Genomic DNA, 24966 nt, shown 5'->3' with positions numbered 1-24966 from the left:
ACTTTTTAGGAGATAATTAGAAACGAATTATATGAATTATTAACGAGCATACAATTCTAATATGAAATCGAAGTTTTTTGATAAAAATTGGTTTTGAAATGGCTGAAATATCTACAAGCAATGAGGTCATAATAAAAGGTGGGACCCACCTTTTATTAGGACCATTTTGTTTTACTTTGTTTTTGGATATCTCAGCCATTTCAAAACGGGTTTTTTATCATGTAAAGTTTTAATTCCTCTCAGGATTTGTATGCTCATTAAAAGTGTTTTCTGATTTTTTTCTTTTTTATCTCGCAAGAAGTGAAAAACAGAATCCCCATCTCCAACAAAACTATAGGCCTACCATCCCTTTAAAGCTTCTACGATAAATTTGAAAACTACCTTTTTCTTTTACAGCGCCGCTGATGGGAAAGTGAAAGATCAAAATATTAAAGTAATTTAGAATTAATGCACGTCTAAACACAAACGATATGCTTCTTCGATCGAGTCATTCTCTAGTTATCTATCATCTTTGAATTAATCTGGAATCAATTTCAACCAAAAAAAAAATGGAATGGAATTACAAACTTTGTAAACACATTTTTGGGGTGGGGGTTGGAGATGGCAATGAAATAAATGTAACCTTAAATTTGTTTCAGCAATATACTGCACTGCCATTACTGACATTGCCAACGACGAGGTCGCTGCAAATTTTTGCTGAGCGCCTGACTGGTTTTGAAAATCGCCTAAATGGCTACATTTAGCAATACCTCAGGGGCTAGTAAAACATTATAGTTCCGAGTTTCTCACCAGAAGTCATGACCGTCTCAAATTTGATTATGCCAACTGAAGTTCTGTTGAACCAGCATTTTTGCGCTGAACCCTCAATATTTTGGATGCACACAACAGCGGTCTCTGGAGATGGTAAATGAAGGTTATCATCCTCGGGCATATTTCGCGATGTCGTGGATTTATATTACGTTATATGATTAATCTCTTGTTTTGTAATGGGTGCAATATGCTGAAGGGAATTTGGGGCTCAATCACCAAACAGAACAAATATGTGATACAAAATACGTGGAAGGTAAATACACTGAAATGCCCACGGTATGGTATTGTGACGCTGTCACAACATCCAGGACTTATTTTTCCATCTTGAAGTTTTGACGTTTGCATTCATGCTGGTTTGAGCCCGTTTCAGACAAAAAAAAAAAAACGGCACTTACATTACTAGTATACAACATTGCAGGCCCTTCTCTGAGGAAGGAACTCTTTGGAAATGGGTGTATTGACAGCCACTGAGACATACCACAATTTTTTTCCACACTTAAATGATTGTATACCGGTGTACTTAAAGGGATAGTACAGTTTTGGTTGAGATGAGAAATAGGCTTTCGAATTTTTGCAAGATACCAAGAAAACACTTATGATATAGCACAGAGCATACCATTTTAAGAGGAATTCAAAGTTTATTTGATGAAAATCGGGTTTGGAATAACTGAAACATCCAAAAACAAAGTAAAACAAAGCGATGGTTACAAAGTGTGGGTCCCACACTTTACTAGAATCGTTCTTTTTTGGATATCTCAGCCATTTCAAAACCAATTTTTATCAAATAAACGTTGAATTCCTCATAAAATTGCATGCTCTTTCATATTTCATATGAGATTTCTCATTATCTCACCTAAAAATGTTAGAAACCTGAAATTAGGTCTCAACCAGAACTGTACGATCCCTTTAACGATAAACATGATACCAAATGTTGTTCCAAAAAGATGGGTTCCCATGAATAGCCACGTACAAGGTAGCTGTTTTGGCTGCGAGAATGTATTATAGTCGCTTCCGACATAACCGATTGTTTTGTTCACTAAAAATTCAAACATATAGGTGCCCATGTATATAATTATGGTATAGGCCCCCTATAAGATTAGGCCCTATAAATGCATATCTAAATGCATTTGTGTAGGCCTATGTATATTCAAACCGAGAATACCCTTCTTTTCTAAAATGTTATCGAGTGCTTCTTTATTTTACTAATAATTTTACTAATTTTACTAATAAATCAAAACAATTGCATGGTTCACTGCTATCGTCTTATCCTCATCTATTGGTAATTATGTTTGACACATGTCATGACCGTTTCCCGTGGGATGATACAGTGATTAATTATGTTCATAGATGACTACATTCAACTTTGTGAATCAGTTTAAACACTTTCGTTCATTTTCTTTGGATTTTATTCCAGATGAGCGAGGGGTAGGACAGACGGACTTCTGGAATCCCAAGTGTTTGTACACGCCGATGAGACTAGTCGCTCACTTGAATAGGTCTTCAAGAAAACTATTACTGACGGCAATACAGGTGATATGATTTGTTGGTATTGGGGCGAGGCCTTGTGATACACACAGAGAGGGTCGGCGGCGAAGTGATGTATCCATACGGCGAGTTGTCTACAGATGGGTATTCGCTGTCATTAGGGGACTCTAATGGACACTCCTGCACCTACACTGCTCTGCAGTACCACAATCGCGGCGAGCACGATATTGAGCGATCCGACGCCATGATGCTGGCGACAAACAACGGCAACGCAGGTTTGGAGAACGGCTACCACCACCACCCCCACCACCATCATCACCGCCACCGTCACTCGCACGTCCTCGCGCCCGTGTCGGGAGCCGAGCACGGTGAGCGCCGCTGCCTGCTCTGGGCCTGCTCGGCGTGCAAGAAGAAGAAGAAGTCGAGTCTGGTCGACAAGCGGCGCGCTGCTACGCAGAGGGAGAGGCGGAGACTGTGCAAAGTCAATGCCGCTTTCGAGGTGCTGAAGCAACGAACGTGCTCGAACCCGGAGCAGCGGATGCCGAAAGTGACAATATTGAGGAACGCTATTCAGTACATCGAAAGACTCCAGCTCATGCTGCATGAGGCCGACGATCAGGAGGCCTATCTCAGCTCGTACGGCGGCCTCGATTGTCGGGATATCGACATGTGCGACGAGGTAAGACACGGGGAGAGGTTTTCACAACTTTCACACTGTCCCTGCCGTGTCCGTTATGAAAAGGCAGTTGCTGAATTTGTTCGCATATCTATACAGCTGCTGTGATGCGAATCACAGACAGTGAGTGATTCCTTACATAAGAAGACAAGTATCTCATAACTTTGTTGACTTTTGAGAGTGAAGTTCAGTAAAGTGCTTGTCTACTTTCAATGGACGTCATTGTGTGAGGAGTTAGTGGAATACGCTGCATTCGTCAAAGGCAAACCAGGTCTTTTTCTGTGCTCCTGCCTTTATAGTGAAGCTATACCAAAATCTCAGGTCTTAAATATGTTCAAAGGCTTTTCATCAAATGATGGTGATTGAAGACAATGTATCGTGTGTGTGAAGAGAAGCAGAGAGATTGAGAAATTCGGGGAGTACGGGAATCGAATATATGGACATAAGACTTGTAAGATAATTGTTATAACAGTGTACTCATCTTTCAATGATGACTGGTGGATATTGGACGAAAACGCATCAAGATGGCATTATGCTAATCACTGCAACCAATACCTTTCACTTACGACTCACGTCAGTTCGATCGAGCACGTTATTATCATAATTAGATGCAACTTTTCATCAATGCCAGTATCATAACTTTACTGTCGTCATTGTTATCATTGTTATCAACATTGATATGCCAATTGTATGGCTGTCATTATCTTTATTTGTACTATATCACGTCCATCACCGGTGACAATAGCGACTATAGTACTGATAGCCATTTACTAATTATCATTATCATTTTCTGTGGGGCTGGAGAGTTGTGTGGTTAATTTTCATTACCACAATCTTCTCAACTCAAATACATCTTATAGAACCATAGCAATGCGAGAAATAGTCAAGTTCATGAAATAACGATCATTGATAATTTCTAACAGTAGTTAGCAAAGCCATCAAGTTGCGCAACAACCATTTTGTGAGTGCTACTAATAGGGGGAATGTGGCGAAATTTCTCCTTGTTGGCAGTAACACACATTCACTGCTACTTGTGCGGTAGTCCATCATATCTAAGCCGTGAACTAACTACTAGTATCCTGCCACTTTTATTTCACTGGAGGCCAGCAATGGAGTGATTAGAATCGGCATTATAAGACTTATTTCACAAAGTTAATGATTAATCGCAGGAAAACGATGTGAGCTGGGATGTCAAATCATCAAGATAATTGTTTTGGTTGTCAATTTGGAACTTCCTGAAAATAATTGCAATCCCCTGCGACACAACCAAACGATACATGTTGTTCTTTTAATGTCATACTTACCCCTCCCCCTCCTCCCCCCCCCCAAAAAAAAGGAAACAATTGTAAAGATTAAGTTTTGGCAGTCTGAGAATTATGAGTCCATGACGTCACCATTCTCATCTAATTTGCATAGGCGTATATACTTGCTGCACATATCCCTGTTGTTTCTTTTATTTGAAAATGTATGTGAAACTGAAAAAAAAAGACACCAACTTTGTATCCGATTCTGATATGAAGTCTTCGGTCTAATATTTTGATTTTGCACTCCATTTCTTAAAGCCACATTGAATATGGTGATAAATTTCAATAAAAGGAAGTTGAACACTAATGTAACAATATAGACCTACCTTGATTTAATCCGTAAAGGAGAACTCTAAATCTAACACTAAGTCATATTATGATTGTGATTGCTCGAAGAAACAGGTGGTGTAAATTGTAATTGAAAAGGTGCCATTTTTTTTCTTTTGACTTGAACATTACCAGTATCAGAAGTGTGCTTGTAACAGGCAATATAGGCAGAATGCAAACTGAGTTACTTGAATCAATGTGATTACAATGGATATATTTCCAACGCAGCAACGCAACAAGCAGGTGTGGGTGATGACCACATAATAGGGATGGACAAGGTCAGTTACCGTGGTTACTGGCAGCACTGATCAATACATAGTCTTCTCAGTGTCAGATTTGAGTAACGTGGTGGAGAGATGCGAGAGACAGAGATGGAGAACGAACGCTTGACTGTTGAGAAGAGTGACAGATGAGATCTTGGACCCCGAGTCAACTGGACAGACAGGTGTCAAAGTCACACACCCGATACCTGTGACCAGTTCGGATGATGCTTTCTTCGAATTGTTGGAATTTGTAGGGTGAGAGATATGTAATACCATAGCAAGCGATATCTCTCCACCCCCTCCCAAACCCCCAACCCCCACACCCATAAACCCCGCATCCCCAAGGTCTGCAACCCTAGGTAGTGAACTTCTGTACCGCTCGCTTTCCACAGACTCACTGCACAGACGATGAGATAACACTCCCCATTACTGAAATATGAATGATATTACCGCCATGCTTTCGTACGCGGCGGCATTTCCCGTCCGTCGCTCGAGAATCTGTCCCATAGTTCTTTTTAGTGAGTCTAGACCACCATGTGCATTAAAGATTGCATCACTTATATAGGCCTATATGTGGGAAGATGTAATTAATCACTTCTATTCATTTCATACGAAGCACGGGATGCTTGCTCGTGAATCTTGAAAGCAATAAAGATAACCACATCGAGCGTCAATGTTATATGATGTGTATATTGCATTCCAGCGCAATGATTGCAAACATGTTACTAGACTACTGATTAGATTTAACATGTTTGATCATCTGCGCCAAAACATTCAAGTACCTTGGATTAGAGGAATTGATTCATTTACATTTTTAATACCAAAGATTACCAAAGCCTAAAATTAGCAGACCTCTCATTTCCCTTCTTTTGAGTGTTACGGTTGATACACTAGAGAATCATTTCCCGTGTCACCGCTGTAGGCAGTGTAGAAACTGCTCGTAAAAAAATTGCTTACATAACTCTTCCCCTTGCAGCAAAGCAAAGAATTAGATCTTCATCAAATATACAAGCAATAGTGACCTTCATATTGAATTTCCTCTGTCGGACACTTTTTCGGCCCCGCCGACCAGCATTGCCGTTGACCGCTGTCGAGGATGCAACGCTATACCATCAAGGTGTTACCCGGGCGAGCTGTTTGTTTATCTCGACCCTACCCAGAGCACTTTCAAGTACTCAGATGAACCGGGGGATTATGATCTTCATGTTCGACTTCCAGAGAAAAGTACAGGTGATCCCCGACTCTTAAAGGGGATCATCAGAACTTGCAGGAACCGGCGACCCAGCGAGGGTAGGCTTTCGGGCATGGGAGTCCAAAACGTAGGTGGCTTCACAAGATGATGTAAGGAACCTTAAAGGTTCAACAAACTGCATCCAGACCCCACTGCTTTTCAAGGTCTGAAAACATGGAGTATATTTTCAGAGCCCAACAGCTATCGTATAGCTACGTGGGAACACGACAGCTAAAACAATTTTCGATATGACTTAATTTCATAATGGTATTTTTTTTCTTGAAATGAAATTACGGACGGGTAGGTTGTCAAATCCGTATATCTGCAGATGTACAGACACTCCAGGTCGTCGTCGATCTCCGGGTTTTTTTTTTCTTCTAAAATCCTCCTTTTTGCTGAGATTGCTAGATTGCTAGATTAGATTGCTGGATTGTGCCAAGAGATTACATCGTAGAAACGGATGAGTAGCAGATTGACATGCAAGCGGACGGGACACAGAGCCATGATTGTTGTGATTGGTGTGGTTGTTTCCATCTTTTGTCAGACAATAAGGCAACGGGGCGTTTTGAAAATAATTTTACAAATCTTTATTCTCTATGAAAAGCACATTCGTCAGACCTGTATTTCATTTCATTTTATTTCCGACGAAAGTATACAATATGACATTTGCATATAAACAAAATAAAATACAATGTGACTTTTGCATATTCATTATCAATATCTATTACTAACAAGGGAATAAATTTTGGATGTCATGGAAATTTTAATTTTGGTAAAATTATTTTATTCTTTCAAATTGTTCTACTTTAGTGACATCACATAATGTTGTAAAGTTCCCTGTAGCTCAGATGTAATGATTTGATTCTCGATGATAGATTATAATGGAATCTGGCATGGTCATTCAACAACCATCAACGCTTTTATTGTGTACCTTTTCTTCTCAATTCAAAATCTTTATAGGGAGCCAGAGGATGTGGTACTATCTTTATGAATCTTATTTGATTCCTTAAGTATTGCAAATTATGATTTATGTTTTTGCATCATGTTCTCTAAAAACCAAACATGACATTGCTTACAAAGTATTGTTTAGGAAGTATTGCTAAGGAAGCATCTAAATGTGATAAGATATCATACCGTCAATTGGTGCGATAGTTCTTACAGATATCAATACCGTATACAATTTCCATTCATTTTTTTTTTGTTCTTGAAAATCAAATGTTTTGAAAAGGTTTAAAAAACTTTCATGAAATTAGATATGGTGGCAAAGTTTTGTATCTGTCGATTTTCACTTGCCAAATAATTATGATAATTCAATTCATGCCGACTTTCATTCTGAAAAAAAAAGTGTAGAAATCTTTTGGTAATACATCAAAATAGCCATGATATACATCTCCAGTGAAATTTAGTTAACATCGAGAGAATTTGAATGCAAACACAGACAAAAGCGGAAAGAGGACGGGATATTGGAAGACGTGGCTTTGTGATCAGTTTCACGAAAATCATTTGTAGCTCAGACTGCTTGTCACTGTTAGGGAAAGTAATGGACATTCTTATTCAAAATCAATAGTGGCACTATGAGATGCATGTCTTTTGCCACATCGCTCAGATTACATCGTATCTATTTATTGCAATGAGAGCGCTAGAACAAAAGAAAAACAAATAATTATCTCCAACTCTAAGTGAGTTTTCATCAGCTATATACTTTAATGACGTGTAATACAAAGACTTTGTCCAGATGTTCTAAAGTAAATGATTTTACTGTGTAATTACACGGACGTCATTGAACTGGTGAATTCCGTTTTGCCGAGAAAAGAGGAATTGATAGCAAAGTAAATAGGCCTAAATCATTCTGATTGGTCGAACCTCTCCATTACTCGTATGCTGCCATCAGTCATGATTGGTTCATTCCAGTGAATGCCTTTTACCTCTTTCTTCCACTCGTGTGGATGAATCCGGATGAGTACGTTGAGTGACTACTCGTAACCAATCAATCACTCGACATCCAAAACGTTAGTAGTGAAAAATATGTAACGACATGGATTATTGTAGGCCTACTTGAGTAATAAATTAAGATATAATAAGATGGATAGATAAAAGATAGGACAGACAATCATGTGGCAAAAATGAAAGAAAGAGAAACATAGGCCTAAGACACAAACACACACACACACACACACACACGCACACATGCACACACACACACACACACACACACACACACACTCAGTGACAATTACTTTGTTCGAAAGTTTCCAAAATCCTGTCCTTTGCGTCATTGCGTCAAAAGAAAGATAAATTGACTTGCTTTGACTTTGTTTGTTTCTGACAAAGATGAGTCATATAATAATATGGGCATACTAAGACAGGTGAAGTTGAAGTCTCCCACCCACCCCACCCCACCCCCCTAAAATATAGAAAAAATAAACAACAACAAGAAACCCATCTATGGCATTGGCGTAGAGCCGAAAAAGTGATTGCAATATGTCGTTCCGTAACTTCAAAGTAGAAAATTCATACCTTAGCCCTCAGGTGCGCCCGTAAAGTCCTGGACTTACCGGACTGGAGGGCCCGTTAGCTCCCCCTCGGTGTTAACTCCCCGCTGATCGGCTAGATCAAGGAACGGCTGGAATTTCACTGTTAATCTGCTATCGATAATCTGCGAGGAAATGGCGGGTATAAGCCGCCGGGAGCACTCAAACAGCGGACGACGAACGCCGCTTGCATGTTTGTCCCTTACCTCCAATTGCGATGTTGCAATTTTATCATACCTAATTAAAAGTGGGATGGGGGTTAGTAAATTTTAGCAGTTGGTCAATGGGCATCAAAGAACACCAGAGTCATTGCGGTGCGAGAAAAGTTTGAATCGATGAAGAACTGACGAATGACCGGAAAATCTTTAGGACTAGCTTTAGAAACAATAACATCTATTATGCTAACAGGAGACTATGTTTAGAAAAAAAAAAACATCCAAAACAGACACAATAGAAATACTCGGGGCATATTAACCCTTTGTATGCTGTGAGTGCCGATTGTCAAAGATAAGCTCTATGGCGTTGTACACACCGTCCCAAGTCCTTGGCACAGGAAGGGTTAACCGGTAGCACTGATTACGTTGCGTAGACAGAGGACAAAAAAAAAAAATCAAATATTGATGTGATCATTACCTCACATTGCTCAATGAAAGCAAGCAAAAACCTACATTAACTGGTTTGTCATATTTTTTCATCTGCAAAAGAGTAAAATGGTCAAAACAGTCGGACAGCCAACAAGCAGGGACCAAAATTTCACCTGCACGCGTTCAAGGCCGCAGCATACCACCGCAGTGTTCAAGTCTTAGCGGCTTGAAGAGAGCCTACCGGAGGTGTGAAGGAAAAAGACCCGCTTTATCCTAGCGAAGACTGACACGAGAATTCTTCTCAACAACCGGCGTCATATTGTCAAAAGTATAGAAAGAGATAAACAAAAAAAAGGGGGAGTGATACGGAAGACAAAAGAAGAGAAGGGTGTAGGAGAGACGAGATGTGAAGAAGAGGAAGAAGAAGAAGAAGAAGAAGAAGAAGAAGAAGAAGAAAGAATAGAGAAAAGAAAAGAAGAGAAGAGAAGAAAGAAGGAGGGGGGAAAGGAGAGTGGGAAAGAAGAGAGAAGAATATGGAATACAAAGCGGGAGAGAGATGGAGGAAAATTGAAACGTTATCTCTTGAGTTGCATCCAAAGTTCCATTCTGGTTGACCTTCGTCAGTTCGCCATTCATTCTGACGAGAGGGTCCGACAGATGCTCTAACCACATCTGAGTCATGTGGTGCCTATGTTATGATGGATTTTTGAACTCTTTTAGCAGCACTTTGATGTTTTAAGAGGTTGTTATTCTTAAGATTCTGTTTCATTTTCCCGTCATTTGAAGTTACTGAGGTCATATCAAGAAAACATCCGAACAGCTTGATTTACAATGTACCAGTTTTATACAAGGAACCGGTTGTGCAACCAACTGACCATATACTTCCGCTTTCTCTCCCTACAGCATCGGTTAGATTGGTAAACAAGATGTTGTGGTAGAAAGAATGATAACGAATTCAGAAATAATAACAACAATGTCGATGGTAATATTGAGACAATTATATCAAACTGCATAATGATAATGGTGTCACTACAAGCGATAAAAACAATTACATTTTGTAGGACTATAATCATCACAATCGCGGTGAAGCATCTTATCAAATTTACACATTATGTTTTACCATCTCATTTACCTGTTGAATATAGATTCAAAATAGGCCTTTAATATGAATATGACGAAAGTAAACGATTGAATACTAACCTTGGTACATGTACATACCAATAATTATCAATTTCTGCATATGCCGAAAACATACGTCATACCGATACTAGTAAGGCGATAAGTTTAGTACAGTGTTCAATATACCAACATAGAGTACTTGTACATTAAAGTCAATAAACTAAACAACTGAAATTTGTGTTAGTAACATTCAATACAGTGACGACACCTTAAAGTCAGCACTCATTTCTCGATAATATTGTGATAAATTAAACTGACCAAAATACACTTAATTCTATAGCATTTACCCTTAAAGCTGAACTAGGAAGCACTGCAAATTGTCCTCGACAACTCCAAATGGTATAGGCCCCTATGTATTCGTATGATGTAACGGCCAATTATTGCACGGACTTATGCGATTCACTTTCAGCATTTTCTTATCAGGGCAACTAAAAGACAAATCTTGCACCAAATAGAAATAAAGATGCAAGACGTATGCCTATGTTTGTTGATATAGAGTCGACAAAAGGCTTATGTTAAGGGAAAAGAGACAAAGAGACGAACAAACAAATAAACTTAAACTTATAAATATATTATACCACCATCATACATCACAAATTGGCCTCGAAATCTCGTATCCGTATAATGGCAAATGGGCTGTTACCCTCAAGAAAGTATTGTTCAACACTTACTTTGTCGTTGTTATTTTCTTCTTTTTTTCATTCAGATGAGACTCAGCGGAACCATTCTAAATGGAGGAAACCATTCAGGCATCACTCACGACACTGCCTGTAGAAGAGGTAGGCATAATATTCGTCGTAGAGTAAACTAAGCCTATACTTTGATTGGATCTGCCAACCGACATTAGTTCATGAAAATAATGAGCAACTCGATTCACACCACGTCCAATTTGGCTTTAAAGGGGAAGGCTAGTAACTGATCAGTGGGAATCAGTGGAAATGCTGGGAGATGATTGTTCCCATCCTTATGGGATTTATTCAAGAGTACATTGTATATCTATTGTTGTGTGAAAATGATTTGCTTCAGAACGGTCTCATATTCAAGTAATGTGCAGATTAATGCTCCGTCACTGACCAGGGACGCTAACCTGGAAGCATTAAACTGCACATTACTTGAATATGAGACCATTCTGAAGCAAATCATTTTCACACAACAATAGATATACAATTAACTCTTGAATAAATCCCATAAGGATGGGAACAATCATCTCCCAGCATTTCCACTGATTCCCACTGATCAGTTACTAGCCTTCCCCTTTAAATGAATAATTTATAAAAGAAATATTTTTGGTCCAAATCAGGGATTTAATTTCTGTTTTGACCGTGTTGATTACATTCAATGGTAGGACATGTAGGGCCTATGCTTATTGCTCTATAAAAATCTGCATAGTAAATATGCAGTGTACGAGTACATCCGAGTAAGTAATGAGAATGATTGACATTACTATCCTACCGTAAATGTTTACTTGAAAACAAAACTACGCTTTCAATATAAGGCGAGAATCTTCAAAATATACAAACACACAGAACGAACCATGGTCAGAGCACACACACACACACACACACACACACACACACACACACACACACACACACACACACACACACATACCAACAAACAAGCAAGCCAACCAGTCTTTTGAATTCTCACAAAAATGTGGTTGACCTCGGGTATGCCGATAATATGATAAGCGGAACCCTGTTCGGGATGAAACATTGCGCAAAAAATTGCTCTGTTTAAAGGCCTGCACCATCTATTCTTTTACCGCAACAAGGAAAGACACAGAAGATATGGAATTCAGAGCTCGAAGAATTCCCCCTCAAAAAAAGAAAAGAAAAGAGAAAGTTCTATCAATTCATCATGAGTTTTATCTATAATAAGGGTGACGTACATCGAGGAAGCAGAGTCCCCAGAAGTTCTTCCATCATAGCCATCATCACTGTAATCGAACATGAGTTAGTGTTTTATCGAGTCTTCCAAATGCTTCCAAACGTCTCTTTGAAAAAACATTACAAAATGAAATACAATTTTGTTGAAATTTTGAAGGCCTGTCGGCCGAACGCCGTTCGTCTCTGGGGACGAGGTTGTTGTCATTTTCGTCCGCCACGGCTCGTGAATCAAGCTGGGCGGCGTGCGCGTGTAGAGCAAGGTTGATATACGACAACGTACCGGAGTAGACTCCGGGACGCCACGGATAGCTGGCGTGCTAGCGTGCCGCTGCGCTCCCCAAGGCTCGGTGTGCCGTTAATTTTGTCCTTAGAATTGCGTCGGTGACACTCATCGTCAGGCTCAGTGCGTTGACGGTTGCGTGAGAGAATCAAATTATTTCCGCACGGAAAGGCAAACTGGTAAACATGTTGCATGCGGTAGTCCTTCATATCGCTTTTGAAAGCTCGCAGAACCTTGATAAAAAATAGTAATAAACGTTTCATATCAGTATATTCTCAAAAAATATTCTCTGACGAAATTATTCAAAATGATAAGCTGTCTCTTTTACAATCGCATATCCCATACCTACAAATTCTACTGGCACACAGTTTAATATGAGTATGAAAACAGTAATGATATTCGGTCTCCTTTAAGATGTATCTACAGTATGTATGCCAATGAAAGCATCGACAAACACAAGAGTATTGTTTCCATTTTGACACTACGCGCACATTACGTATGGAAAAAGTGACTTTGATTCATTAATATGTTCCATAATTTTCTTAATACACATACACAGAATTAGGTCGAAAGTCGAAAAACATAATAGTTTAGTCGAAGTAAAATCACAACAATCATAAAATAAATATAATTTAAAGAAATACGTAGGGAAAAGTTTCAACTCATTAAGACTTAGTTGAAACTTTCGTACTATATTTGCCAACCTTCAGAAAAATTGAACCCTCTTTTTTTCCAAGGAAAATTCACCTTAAAAATGTTCATTTGATTTTACTATAAAAAAATGTATTTGTGCAAGATAAAATAGAACAAAAGCAATATGTCTCACCATGCACGACGGTGTACATGATCTTTGGTTGTCAATGGTACTTATATAGAAATAAAATGAAATATAAAGCTGAGAATGCTTGTCCACGTGTGAGCAGATGTGGAAGATATCAAAGAAGAAACTATAATTGTTTGTAGGAATATCTAAAGAAAAACAAAATATGTATTGAAAGCTTTCCTACTATCACTCAAGTGGTTAACTAAACTCCTATTTTTCAAACGTTATTAATTGAATTCTGTTTCTAATTATGATAGTCTTTTGGCAAATTCCTCTAACAAAGCACTTAGTGCACCTTGCGTTATAATGTGTTGAGTTTTTAGACGAGTATTTCTATAGTATCTTGAAATAAATAATCTCACACATTGTATATTGTGTCATTGAGGTTATGTCCTTTCGCATTTAGATATGACCTTCCAGCACAACTGTTTTTAGAAGTGGAAACGATATTATATGAAAGAGAAACAGTGGTTAAATGGATGGTATAGTAATGGTGGAGATGAGGATTTTAAGTTTTTGCGAGATACCAAGAAATCCCTTATGAAATGATACAGAGTAGGCCCTATTCCATTCCAAGATGAGTGTTAATTCTATTAGATGAAAATCGGTTTTGGAATGGCTGAGACATCAAAAAACAAAGTATAATAAAGCGATCCCAATTAAAGGGGGCCCCACCTTTTAGAAGGATTGCTCTGTTTTGGATATCTCAGCCAGTTCAAAACCAATTTTTCATCAAATGGAAGTTGTATCTCTCTTGGATTACATGCTCTTTCATATTTCAAAAGAGGTTTCTCATTTTCTCAACGAAAAATGTTGGAAACATAAAATTAGATCTAAAACTATACCATCGCTTTGAAATAAGCGGCAGTGTGTTCTCTAATACGTGACGGATGATTATGGTTTGCAGTTTTCATGCAGATGTCAAATATGAAGATCTCATCAGAATATGTCTCTACATAATACCTAATTATATGAATTGCAATATACAGGGGAGGGGGGCAACGGAGCTCATCTTCTAGTTGCGTGTGTGTCTGTGTGTGTGTGTGTGTGTAAAGTATACTTCCTGCTATCTATTCAGGATGAGCTTCTCTAAGTTTTACGTCAAATGGTTGACTATAACATGTCGAATCAAAACTTGCCAAGGTTTCTTCGGGAGGTGTAAACTATTTTGAGGTGTCTCAATAATGATTCGAACGACCAACGACGGCTTTCGTTTAGGTTCGACATGATAGATATTTAAGTTTGGAAAAGCTAAAAACTGTGTGCTCCCCCTCCCCAAACAAAGGGGAAAAAACCGCAGATGTTCTTTTGTTTCCTTCAACTTGATTTGTTTTGTCTCGTTTCACCGTTGTTTGATATGGTTTGATTTGAGATGATTTGTTTTGTTTTTTTTTGCCGTGCTGACCTTCCGTGTGAGCAGCAAAAGTGCAAAGAACGAAGTCTATGAATGTTTCCCTTGAGGACATGCCGCCGCAGACTGCCCTCAGCCGCACAGAGAGGGGGAGGGACGGGGGGGGGGGGGGGTAGGGTGGATGTCTGCGAGGACAAGTTGCATGGGTATAGTACATGTCGTCAAAAATCTACATCCGAAGTGGGGCAAACGGACCTTAATCCCAGAGCGCGCTCGAATATGAACACATGGAATTACTGCCAAATACCAAAGATAGTTTTTTAAGCATTCTTAAATGTGTACCCCATGAAACGGAAAAATATTCATAAATTGCTACATCATTCTCATCTTTGCCTTCTTTTTGAGTTCCTAAATTTCTTCCTCATTTTTACCTGTATCCCTCTACTTGTTTTTGTTTTTATTTTTTCTTTCCCGATAATCCTATCATATAGGCCTATACTATCCTTATTTTCCCTGTACTACTGCAGTCTGACAGTATTGATATATTCCGCCATGTCCATTCCCCCGTGTTATTTTTTTTTTCTCTTTTTGTCCGTACTGCGATTTCGAATCACTTCATTCCATCCTGCCAATTATCATGTATCTTCTTTCTCTCTTTCTCTATCCTCTCTTGATTAGGTTCATCCTGATTTTGGAAGATACTAAACACACTAACTTCGTGAATTTCTGGTCCTATCCTTTCTATAATAGGCCTACATAGTTCTAAAAGTAGGAATATTCACTTATTAAACGTGATGTTGGGACTTTACCGTAATTTTCTCTAGTCACTATTGCATAAACTTCATGTTTAGTGGAGTGATAGGCCTAATTTTATGGGTGAATGGCAGTATAATGTATCAGCGGCAATATCATGAGTGTTTGAGTCGGAATACGGCATACTATAGTTACACGATACAAGAAAAAGAATAGGCACAAGTTATATTGCAGTAGAGCAGTGGCAGTCACAGACGAAGTGACAGTATATTATGCTCACAAGGATGAGAGCAATAGCAGCAGAAGTCAAGATTTTTCGAAAGAGCATTCTAGTTTCGGATGTAATTCAGTAAATTTCTGGTGTCACTGTGCTGTAATTGTAGTTGGACTGGTGTGGAGAGCGTTGACGAATGACTGCTGCGGTTTCTATACCGCTTCGATGTTACCATGGGTCCATGCTGTTACCAAGGAGATTCTAGATACTAGTACCTCCTTGCTGTTTCCGATTCAAATTCAAATTCATCTATTGTAAAGAATGGTGTACGATTACTGATCAACAGGATGCATCTTTAGGACCGTTTGCGTTAAAATGCATGTTTCGCGTTACAGGTAGGCCCAACATCAAATGAATTACCCGCACTAGGCACTGATGAGCTAATGATCTCGAGCCGAATTTTCTACTTGGTAATATCTTCGTCATCGAAGTTCTCAAACAATGACAACCAAATATAGCTTTCATAAATTGTCCAGAAAGGAAATTGACCTTTTCTTTTCTCCCAAGCATGGTCTATGAACGTAATATTTCCACTGACGCTTGAAATGAGAGCGGAAACAACATTCTTCTCAAGAGCTTGTTACGGCATGTCAAGAATTGTTTCGGGTTTTTTTATAGCTCGCCAACAGCTGAGAACCATTCGGCACGAAGGTCGTGCTCGTGCACAAGTTCGCATATAGTTGGCCATTTTCTGCCAGTGTTACTGTTGTAAGCTGTCATCAGGTAGGTAGGAGGCCATAGCTCCTTGGTATGTCCAAGGAGGGTGAAGAGCTGGTTCGTCACGCTGTGCACGAAGACTTCTAAAGCGTTTGATCTGAATCAAACTTCACGGAATAGTTGCATTTCATAGTTAGTGTATCTGACTGATTTATATCATGAGATACGCAGGGAAGAAAAATAAACACACATTCTTCATTAAACGATTTGCTTAAATTATTCTCATTCATTCTGCTCCATTATTATAGGGGGTCCGTGATAGAGAATGATTCTGATCTGTACTGAAACGCATTTACTCATCAGTCTATTTTATGTTGCGCAATATTATGCTGTTGCTTTTGAGAAGCCAAGATATCAATGTTTATCATGTATCTTTGACTTTACGCGCACACACGCACACCCACACACGCACACACACATAAATGAATAAGCCCGTCTTAGATAATTAGGCCTATAAATCGTCAAGACTCCTAACAGCATGGCCGCGTGCTCGTGAACTTTCCTGATATCAAAATTACAAGTTCAAATTTTCTATGAAAGTCCCGATAACTTGAACAAGTGCAAGAGAGTAGGATAAACGGAGAAACAGAGAGAGAGAGAGGGAGAGAGAGAAAGAAAAGGAGGGAGAGGAAGAGAGGCTAGCGTCTTGCCAACATTATGACTGGTCGTTAGAGCCGAGTTGGGTTTTTACATTGGTAAGCGCGTTGGGGGAAGCTGTTTACCGTGTGCTACGCCTCAAGGGCGGCCCGACTCGCGGGGCAGAGGGTGAGCAGAGATCTGCGGCTAGGCTTGCCAGCGGCTGCTGCATTCGACCCCTGTGAAAGGGCGAAGCCGAAACGACTCTCCCGGGAAGGTGCGGGGGTAAATGTGTTTTGATGGTGCTGGCTGCACGAATTGGGCTCAATCGAAGTTTACCTCCCCATCTTTATTCTAACAAGTTGTGATCTAGTTTTCAAATTTCAAGTGGCTGACTTCTTTAGTAGACGATCTGATGATCAGAAAAGCATAATTTACGCTTACCAGCTTGATTGACTGTGCACTAGCTCAAAATACATCACCAAAAAGGTTGTCCGTGGCATTCAAATTGGACCTCTTGAAGAGAACTTAACAAGATACGAGGCTTGCAAAGCGAGTCTCAGTAAAAAATTATGATGTTGTCACGTAGAGTCGCAGCCTTACATACGTATATGTTTATAAAATACTATTTCTAAATCATTGTAATTCGTGAACGATTAATTTTCAATTACTAGCTGATTTCATGAGCAAAGCCTGAGAGAATCACGGAGGTATAGAAAGAAGAAGCTTTCTTTCTATTTTCATGAATGAATCGTATCAGCACTTTCCTACACCATGCAAGAAGCAAGGAGGCCATATTAGTCAAGCCATTACAACCTTTTTAGCCCATGTTGGCTTTTAATGTTTTTACACTCCTTAATATAAACACAACTGCACGAATTTAACCAATATAGGTCCTATATAATATATCTCTCTTTGCAGTGTTCATTATAAAACAACATTTACCCATTTCGGATTTGATTAGTTTTGACAAAGCTAGCTCAGAGAGAATATTTATTGGCTGGGCGATGATATGATAGATTTTGTATATATTGATGTACCCGGTAACTCTGTTAATAAAGATAAACATTAAAAGGTCTTTCGTCATCCAACATTAGAAAGAGTCATGAGGGTACTTTGAGAAGCAAACTCATATCTAACAGACGACAGCCCATGCAACTTCTTCGTTGTCCTGCATTTGATCTAATTTTGGTATAATACCAGAAGCTGTAGGGAAGAACATAACAAGGCAATACAAAAAGAACCCAGCGAGACCCCAGAAAAAAATCCAGACAATGTGATACCTCTCCAAATGGACAGCCATATGGGACGGCAAAAACAGGGCAAGATGAGGCATCATTTATGACTGACCTTCCCTTATCTCAACACCACGCATGAGCAGCGAAATGTTAGTGACTCTGGCGTCATCGAGATGGGAAAGGCTACCAGATGACTTCCACCATTAAACTCTTTTAGATTAATTCTTTACCTCCCTCGGGGTCTTCCCCACATCTTTTATGATCGTGTACTTGGATAGTATTGCGTCGTGAGAATCATAAATGCTAACTATAAGAGGACAAACATCGGAAAAGGAGCAGGCGGAAGGGAGGGGGGAAAGGATGACGAGATTGGCGGCGGTTCTTCTCTTCCAGAAGACTGTGAGAGATGCAACCCATTTCGTCATATCTGCTTGGTAGTCAGGCATCAGTGGACAAAGAGATAAAACAGAGAAGGCAGATTGACAAACATTTGATTGTTTAGCCACATGAGGATCTAGCCATCTTAACTAAATGCATTGTGGTTCACAGTAAATGGTACAGTTATTGTGATGGATCACTGGGGGGTCCATTTCCTCTGTATTGGTGATGAAAGAGGCGAGCTTTGGTTGCGTCATTAGAATTCATTTCATATTTATGTCATACAGATACTACAAAATTCATGTACTGTTGCGCTAAAAAAGTTTAAAGTGGGGTCAGATTTGAAACAGAAATATCATGTGTGAAACTGCTGCTGTAAGTGAATGATGTTATAGGCCTCTAAGGCTCACATTTTTGAGATATCAATGTTCACACATTTTATGTGTACTCAATATGGTATATAGTTGTATATTTATTTATTTATTTATTTTTTGATATAATTTGGGTTCATATATCTATTTCATTCAAGCATGAAACCTATATTATATAGGGTCATGGATAATGATTGCATGGAACGCAGTTTCAAACAGGACATCTGAAGTGTAAGTAAAAATTATGTAAATCGTAGTGGGTGCTGTTCGGAACGCACAGAATTGGTATTGGCGTGAAGTGAAGATGTATTTCCGACAGACTTAAAAATTGATTTGTTTTTTAGGGACTAACAGCAAAGTTGACCATTTATATCACACAGGGCCCGAGAAAAAAATACCATTGAAGTAAAACATTGTCTTTTCGTCCGTTTGTTATTTTTTATATGTATATATTATATACAAGAGGAGAGGAGGGGAATAATCATTCTCACATTTATTTGATGGTTTCGGTAGCGCAGGGATTTCACTTGAATGTTGTTTTCCAAATTATGCCACTGACGTTCACGTATTGTCGGCTTTGTTGTACATTGCATCCGTTTGACATTCCGCTAGTTTTGACGTCTCACCGTAAACACGTAGGCCTATACAAACTTTCTGCATTTCACCTGATGTAGTCCTACAATTTAGGAATGAGCCCCTCGCGACGATGGAGATTTCGGTCGACCTCTTTGAATGCGTTTTGAGGGAGCGATATCATAGGGGGACAAACCCGGGCCACGAACCGAGGTTCTCGTCTGTTCTCCTATGCGGGAAGACCAAATCCTTCCAATTTAGGCAAAGAAAACAAAGAGGTGTGAAGCTGAGCCTTGGGTAGGCTTCACTGCGCAGTCTCGTCTGGGAATCGATGTCCCTGTGTATGTCGTCCCCTAAAACTTCACTCGTCCTGTATACTTTCAAGGCTTCACGAAGATGTTAAATATTTAGTATTTAGTTGAATACTTAATAGTATCACCGTGATCTGATTTTACTATGAATCAATTCATCTACATATTATTTGATTGATTGAGCAAGTTGATAATGGTTCATTCGGCAGCAATACAGTGCCGCCTCGAATTGGAATTGAGAACTGTTTTACACCATGAACATTGAAAGTAAAGTTTAAAAATGCATAGTAAACAATAATAAACCTACCAATCTTAATTCCCCCGTTCAATAATCAATTCCTCTTTATTTTATGCATTATTAATCAATGTATATTCGTCATTAGCCTAAAATGCAAGCAGGAGTGGGGCCTAAAGGAAATTACCTCAAAATAAATCGGTGAAAGCTGCAATGTAGTAGAACAAACACAAACACAATTTCAAGTGTTTTCATCTCGTTAAAAAAAAAAAACCGGGCATTTCTCTTGTTCCTCACATCATACATCAATCAGGACATTTGAACGTTTCGCACGTTGTTGGTAGAGAGACAAGCAAACTGCTAGGACAGTTTTTGCCAGCACTTCACATGAAGTCCCACTTAGCGACGGGGGCATACTGAAAATCCTTTCTTAACGGCATCCTTTAGAAAACCAATCTTGATTCGGAGGAAAGAGGGTGGAAGGTTGACTAAGCTATTCCCTGAACCGAGAAGAGTTTGTGTGTTTTGTGGTTTTGAGTTTAAAAATCTGAGTTTTGGGTCACATACCTGACACAATAGTAAGTTATACTGCAATGTTTGTACAGGAGTTACACAGAATCTACAGTATCGTTGACTTCACTAGAATGCAATCAAATATAGCGAAAATTGTGCCTATAGGTTGAATAGATCTGATTCCACGTTTTGTAATTGCACAGTGAAATAAACAAGAAAAAAAAAAAACACGGCATATCATGGAAGTAATGCGGAATTCACACTGTATCATCTTTAAATGGCAAATATAATGAAGTAGATAAAAGCATGATGACAAAAGTGGTTCAACCTAGAGAAGATAGTACAAGATTGAAAGTTCTTCAGAAAAGACCATTTTATTTATTGTTAGGATGAAATGATACAGAACTCAGGTGATTCGGTAAAACAAATAATACATCTCGGTAGGATGTCAAAATTTAGCATTTTCACTAGACATTCAATTACTACACTCTTGGAAGAGTCTGCGCATCTGAATGCTTTATAAAACAGATGTATGGCGCCATACAAATGCTGTAAAGAACCATCATCATCATCATCGTCGTCATCATCATCATCATCATGTCAGGTTATCAGTTTCGTTTTTGACTTCATTCTCGAAAATGAAAAGCGCGAGTATTGTCTATACTCATGAGAATGCGGTGATCGTGCAGCAAACCCCTATGTCCACTTGCACAATAAAATTTGTGGGTAACTTAATTGCAATTAGTAGAGTTTCATGATATTATGTATTTTCATCAATCGAATCTCTGCAGCATTTTCATTTTGTCCCACTCAAATGTGTATTACGTTTCGTGGATGCAAGCATCAGTGAAACCCCTTGCATTATTTGAATTATTCACCATGTTTTTAAAACAGGTATCGGATTTCCTATACTCACACAAAATGTTACTATGACAACGAAAATTGTAGTTTCAACGTTTTTGTTTTTATTTCTTCTTCAAGCTGTTGAATTTTCAACTACAGTTTGTATAGTTTCGGATTATATTCCTACTCTCTTCCACTCCTCAGAACAGAGAAATTGAATTTAGATCAAATTGGAACTGAACCCCCCCCCCCCCCCAAAAAAAAGACCAAACCAACAAACGATTTGGAGGTATAAGTTTTCTTTTTTTTTTTTGATTTACAAAATTTTAGCAGTACTGGTTGCACCACATAATTCAAATCAAATAAGGCTATGAACAATCTAATCTTTCAATCCTCCTACAAGTTTGAACGCGCGCGCGCATACACAGCACACACATACACACACCACTTTACAAAATACAATGTAATGTTTGGAGTGTTGAGTCAGCAACTGCATGCCTCCTCGCTAGCATTCTATCATTTTAATGTTTTAGCAACTCTACGATGATTCTCTCTCTCTCTCTCTCTCTCTCTCTCTCTCTTTAAAGTGCACCATTTTCTTTATTGTTTTATCGGGTTATTAATTCATTTATGTTTATCCATCTTCAAAAGGCCGGTCTCTTTACAGCCATACTGACTTTCTTTTGTAAGGAAGCCCCGGGCCAGATGCATACTCGACTTAATTTCAAAAACAAATTCGCACAATACAGTGTATAGTAAAGTTTTATAGGGAGACAAGGGAAGTCTTTGAAGACATCATAATTTAATCAAATCTGCATATCATTATGTGGTTGCGGCCAGCATTATTGTTCGGTGAAAACAATGTGAAGTTTGAAATTCCAGAACTTTCTTACTTTCTATCCGATTTCAATTAAACTTTTAGGGATTCCTTTGCGTGTTTCTACTCTGTCTATAAGAGGCATCTTTGACATGGAGTGGAATCGCACTTACACAATTATGATTGACTTTATACGTACCTTTAAGGTTACGGGCTCGCCATTACATTTTGTTCCTGCTTCTACGGGTCGTCATACCTCCCTTGCTCGTGTGTGTTCTAGCTTGGGGCTAAGTACGGCGTTGGCGATGACATGCGCTATTTAGTCAATGTCGATGGACGGATAAGACGCCATGGTCTAGAAATATCAAAAGGGGGAAAGAAGACTATTGCCCTCTGAGAAAGTACTTTTCCAGAGAAACCTTCACTACTTTCGTCTTACCCCGCACTCGTCCTCCCTCTCTCTCTCATTGTTGTCCCAAGTATTTTGCTAAGGTCAGAGGGATCTGTGTATACGTTGTGATGGAATGAATCACGAATTAAGATATAAAACGTCTTCTTCTTCTTCTTCTTCTTCTTCTTCTTTTTTCATATCATTTTGCAAATACATGTATAGCAGTACAATGACTTTATGATAGACTAGAGGGCGTCCGAGGAAAATCTAGTGTAGATTCCTGCTCGCCATTTTGTCGCTCTTCCTCTCTTTATCTCTCTCCCTCTCTCTCCCCCCTCTCTCTCTCTCTCCATTTCTTTGCCCGACTCACCTTTTCCCAATTTTATCTCTATTCCCTCTTGTGTGTTTCAGATAAACGGAAAAAAATAAGTTTATTTGTTAATGTCCAATTCTGCAACGGCTTTAATCCTGCGATGTTTTGCTTGGCCAACATTTACGCGTGGCAATGCATTTTCCATTTTAATTATGACTGTAACATTTCTCATTTTCTTCTTTTTCCCTACAGTTAAAATTGAGGAACGAGTGTCAAGCTTGGATCACCTTTCGCTGATGGTGGAAAATATCAACACGCCGTGCACTTTTCCAGGGGCGAGAGAGACCAGCGAAAAGTCCAAGGGCGAAACATAAAGGGACAACACCGTGTTTCTTTCTTTTTTTATGCCTCCGCCCGAAGGGTGCCGGAAGCATTATTTTTCATCTCTCTTTTGTTGATTTCGTGTTTATCAAATTGGCAACGCAGGCAAACTATCACAAATTTGAAGATTCAGAGAAAGTCCTATGAGTAGATTTGACATCATCGCTTATGTGTGCCTGTTGGAGATGGAGCGTTGCCAACAGCCCCACCGGGATAATAACATCCGGGACCTTCGTGCAGACAAGACCGAGTAGTGTGATGGGTATGATGGCGCTTTTTCTCTGCAAGCGGACACGGACATCTAACAATCGCGCATCCGTATTCTGAAACTGCTGTGTGCACTGTACATTGCGGTCGAAACAGATGAACTGAGATGAAACAGCAAAGCAAACAAGTTTTTTTTTTTAATCTATTCTTAAAAAGAAATCGGCACCAATGAGCAGTGTTTGATTTTTGTTTTGTGTATTTTTTTTTCTGTGCGTGTGTGTGCATGCTCTTCGAAACTACAACAATGTCCTGTTGACGGCGGAAACAAAACAGATGACCACAAAATAGGTCAAAGATGACAAGGTATAAAAAACCAGGTATAGGCCTAAGTCAAATCAACTGTGTGGCCCATAAAACAGCTTTTCGTCATCTAAACATCGTCGCTTAGCTGTAGTTTTCACGGCTTCACGGCTCATATCATCATCAATGGTAGCTACCGGCTATGTTTATTTTTTTTTCTCAATATTCTGCATTAACATGCACTGATAGGCAAACTAAAAGGTGTCGCTCGTTACTCGAACAAGAAGTGTATGATATGAATCTTATCACTCATGTGCACGACATGCACAGACCATGGAGCTACAACACGGTGACTAGGGGAAAACGGTGTGGATTTGTGTTTCATTCGTGCAGTGTCTTATTCGTATTCTCGTTCCTATTCGAAATGAAAATAAGTTGCAAGGCAAATTCTAAAGACTTGATAACCTTATACTCCACTAACTCCGCAAGGGAGGATTTGAAAATACATTGTAGATGGAAGCAGTCCAGAGGCTGATTTCACTTTCCTTCTCATACTTACCAAAAGTGTAAACAGTACTTTAAGATGGAATCGTAGTTTGGGCTTCCAAAAAATTGTCCTCGTGTGAAACGGTTTTTCTGTTCTGTTTTGTTTGTCTTTATTTTTATTGTCTGCTACACAGATTCGGGAATATAAAAATGTGAAAAAAATACCCACCTATGTGAGATTTGCTTTGATTCACATACAATCCGTTGACAGTCCGCTAATTTACGAAACTTGTGATATCAATTCATCCATGTCACGTAAAGTTGACCCAAACTTTCAATCCAGCGTCCTGATTAAATTTAACATGTCTATGAACTTCAGCAGATCAAAAGCAATTTTTTTACAATGATTTTTATTACAAGAGTCTATTCGAAAAAAAAAATTATGCGTGCTTGCTCAGAAAATCACAGATACAAAAAGAATGAATTCTTTTTTAAAAGATATGATGTGTTAGGATATCACATTTGATCTCAGTGGAACATTATGAATCGAAATGTG

At 39.0% G+C, this 24966-nt stretch overlaps 1 protein-coding gene across 1 annotated transcript; it reads left to right on the top strand.

Annotated features, from left to right (window-relative positions):
* Positions 1-2407: 2407 nt before the first annotated feature.
* LOC139726665 (transcription factor SUM-1-like) lies at positions 2408-23410 on the top strand. The gene is made up of 3 exons (XM_071637650.1): positions 2408-2991; positions 11108-11169; positions 23289-23410. The coding sequence occupies exons 1-3, from the start codon at positions 2408-2410 to the stop codon at positions 23408-23410; spliced, it is 768 nt and encodes a 255-aa protein (XP_071493751.1).
* Positions 23411-24966: the final 1556 nt, after the last annotated feature.

The sequence above is a fragment of the Diadema antillarum genome, unplaced genomic scaffold, assembly GCF_040938485.1.
Source record: "Diadema antillarum isolate AM-2024a unplaced genomic scaffold, OU_Dant_1.0 seq00000095_RagTag, whole genome shotgun sequence".
In the NCBI taxonomy this organism is placed as follows: domain Eukaryota; kingdom Metazoa; phylum Echinodermata; class Echinoidea; order Diadematoida; family Diadematidae; genus Diadema; species Diadema antillarum.
Note: the sequence above shows the minus strand (reverse complement) of the source record. Positions and strands in the feature narration are given on the sequence as shown.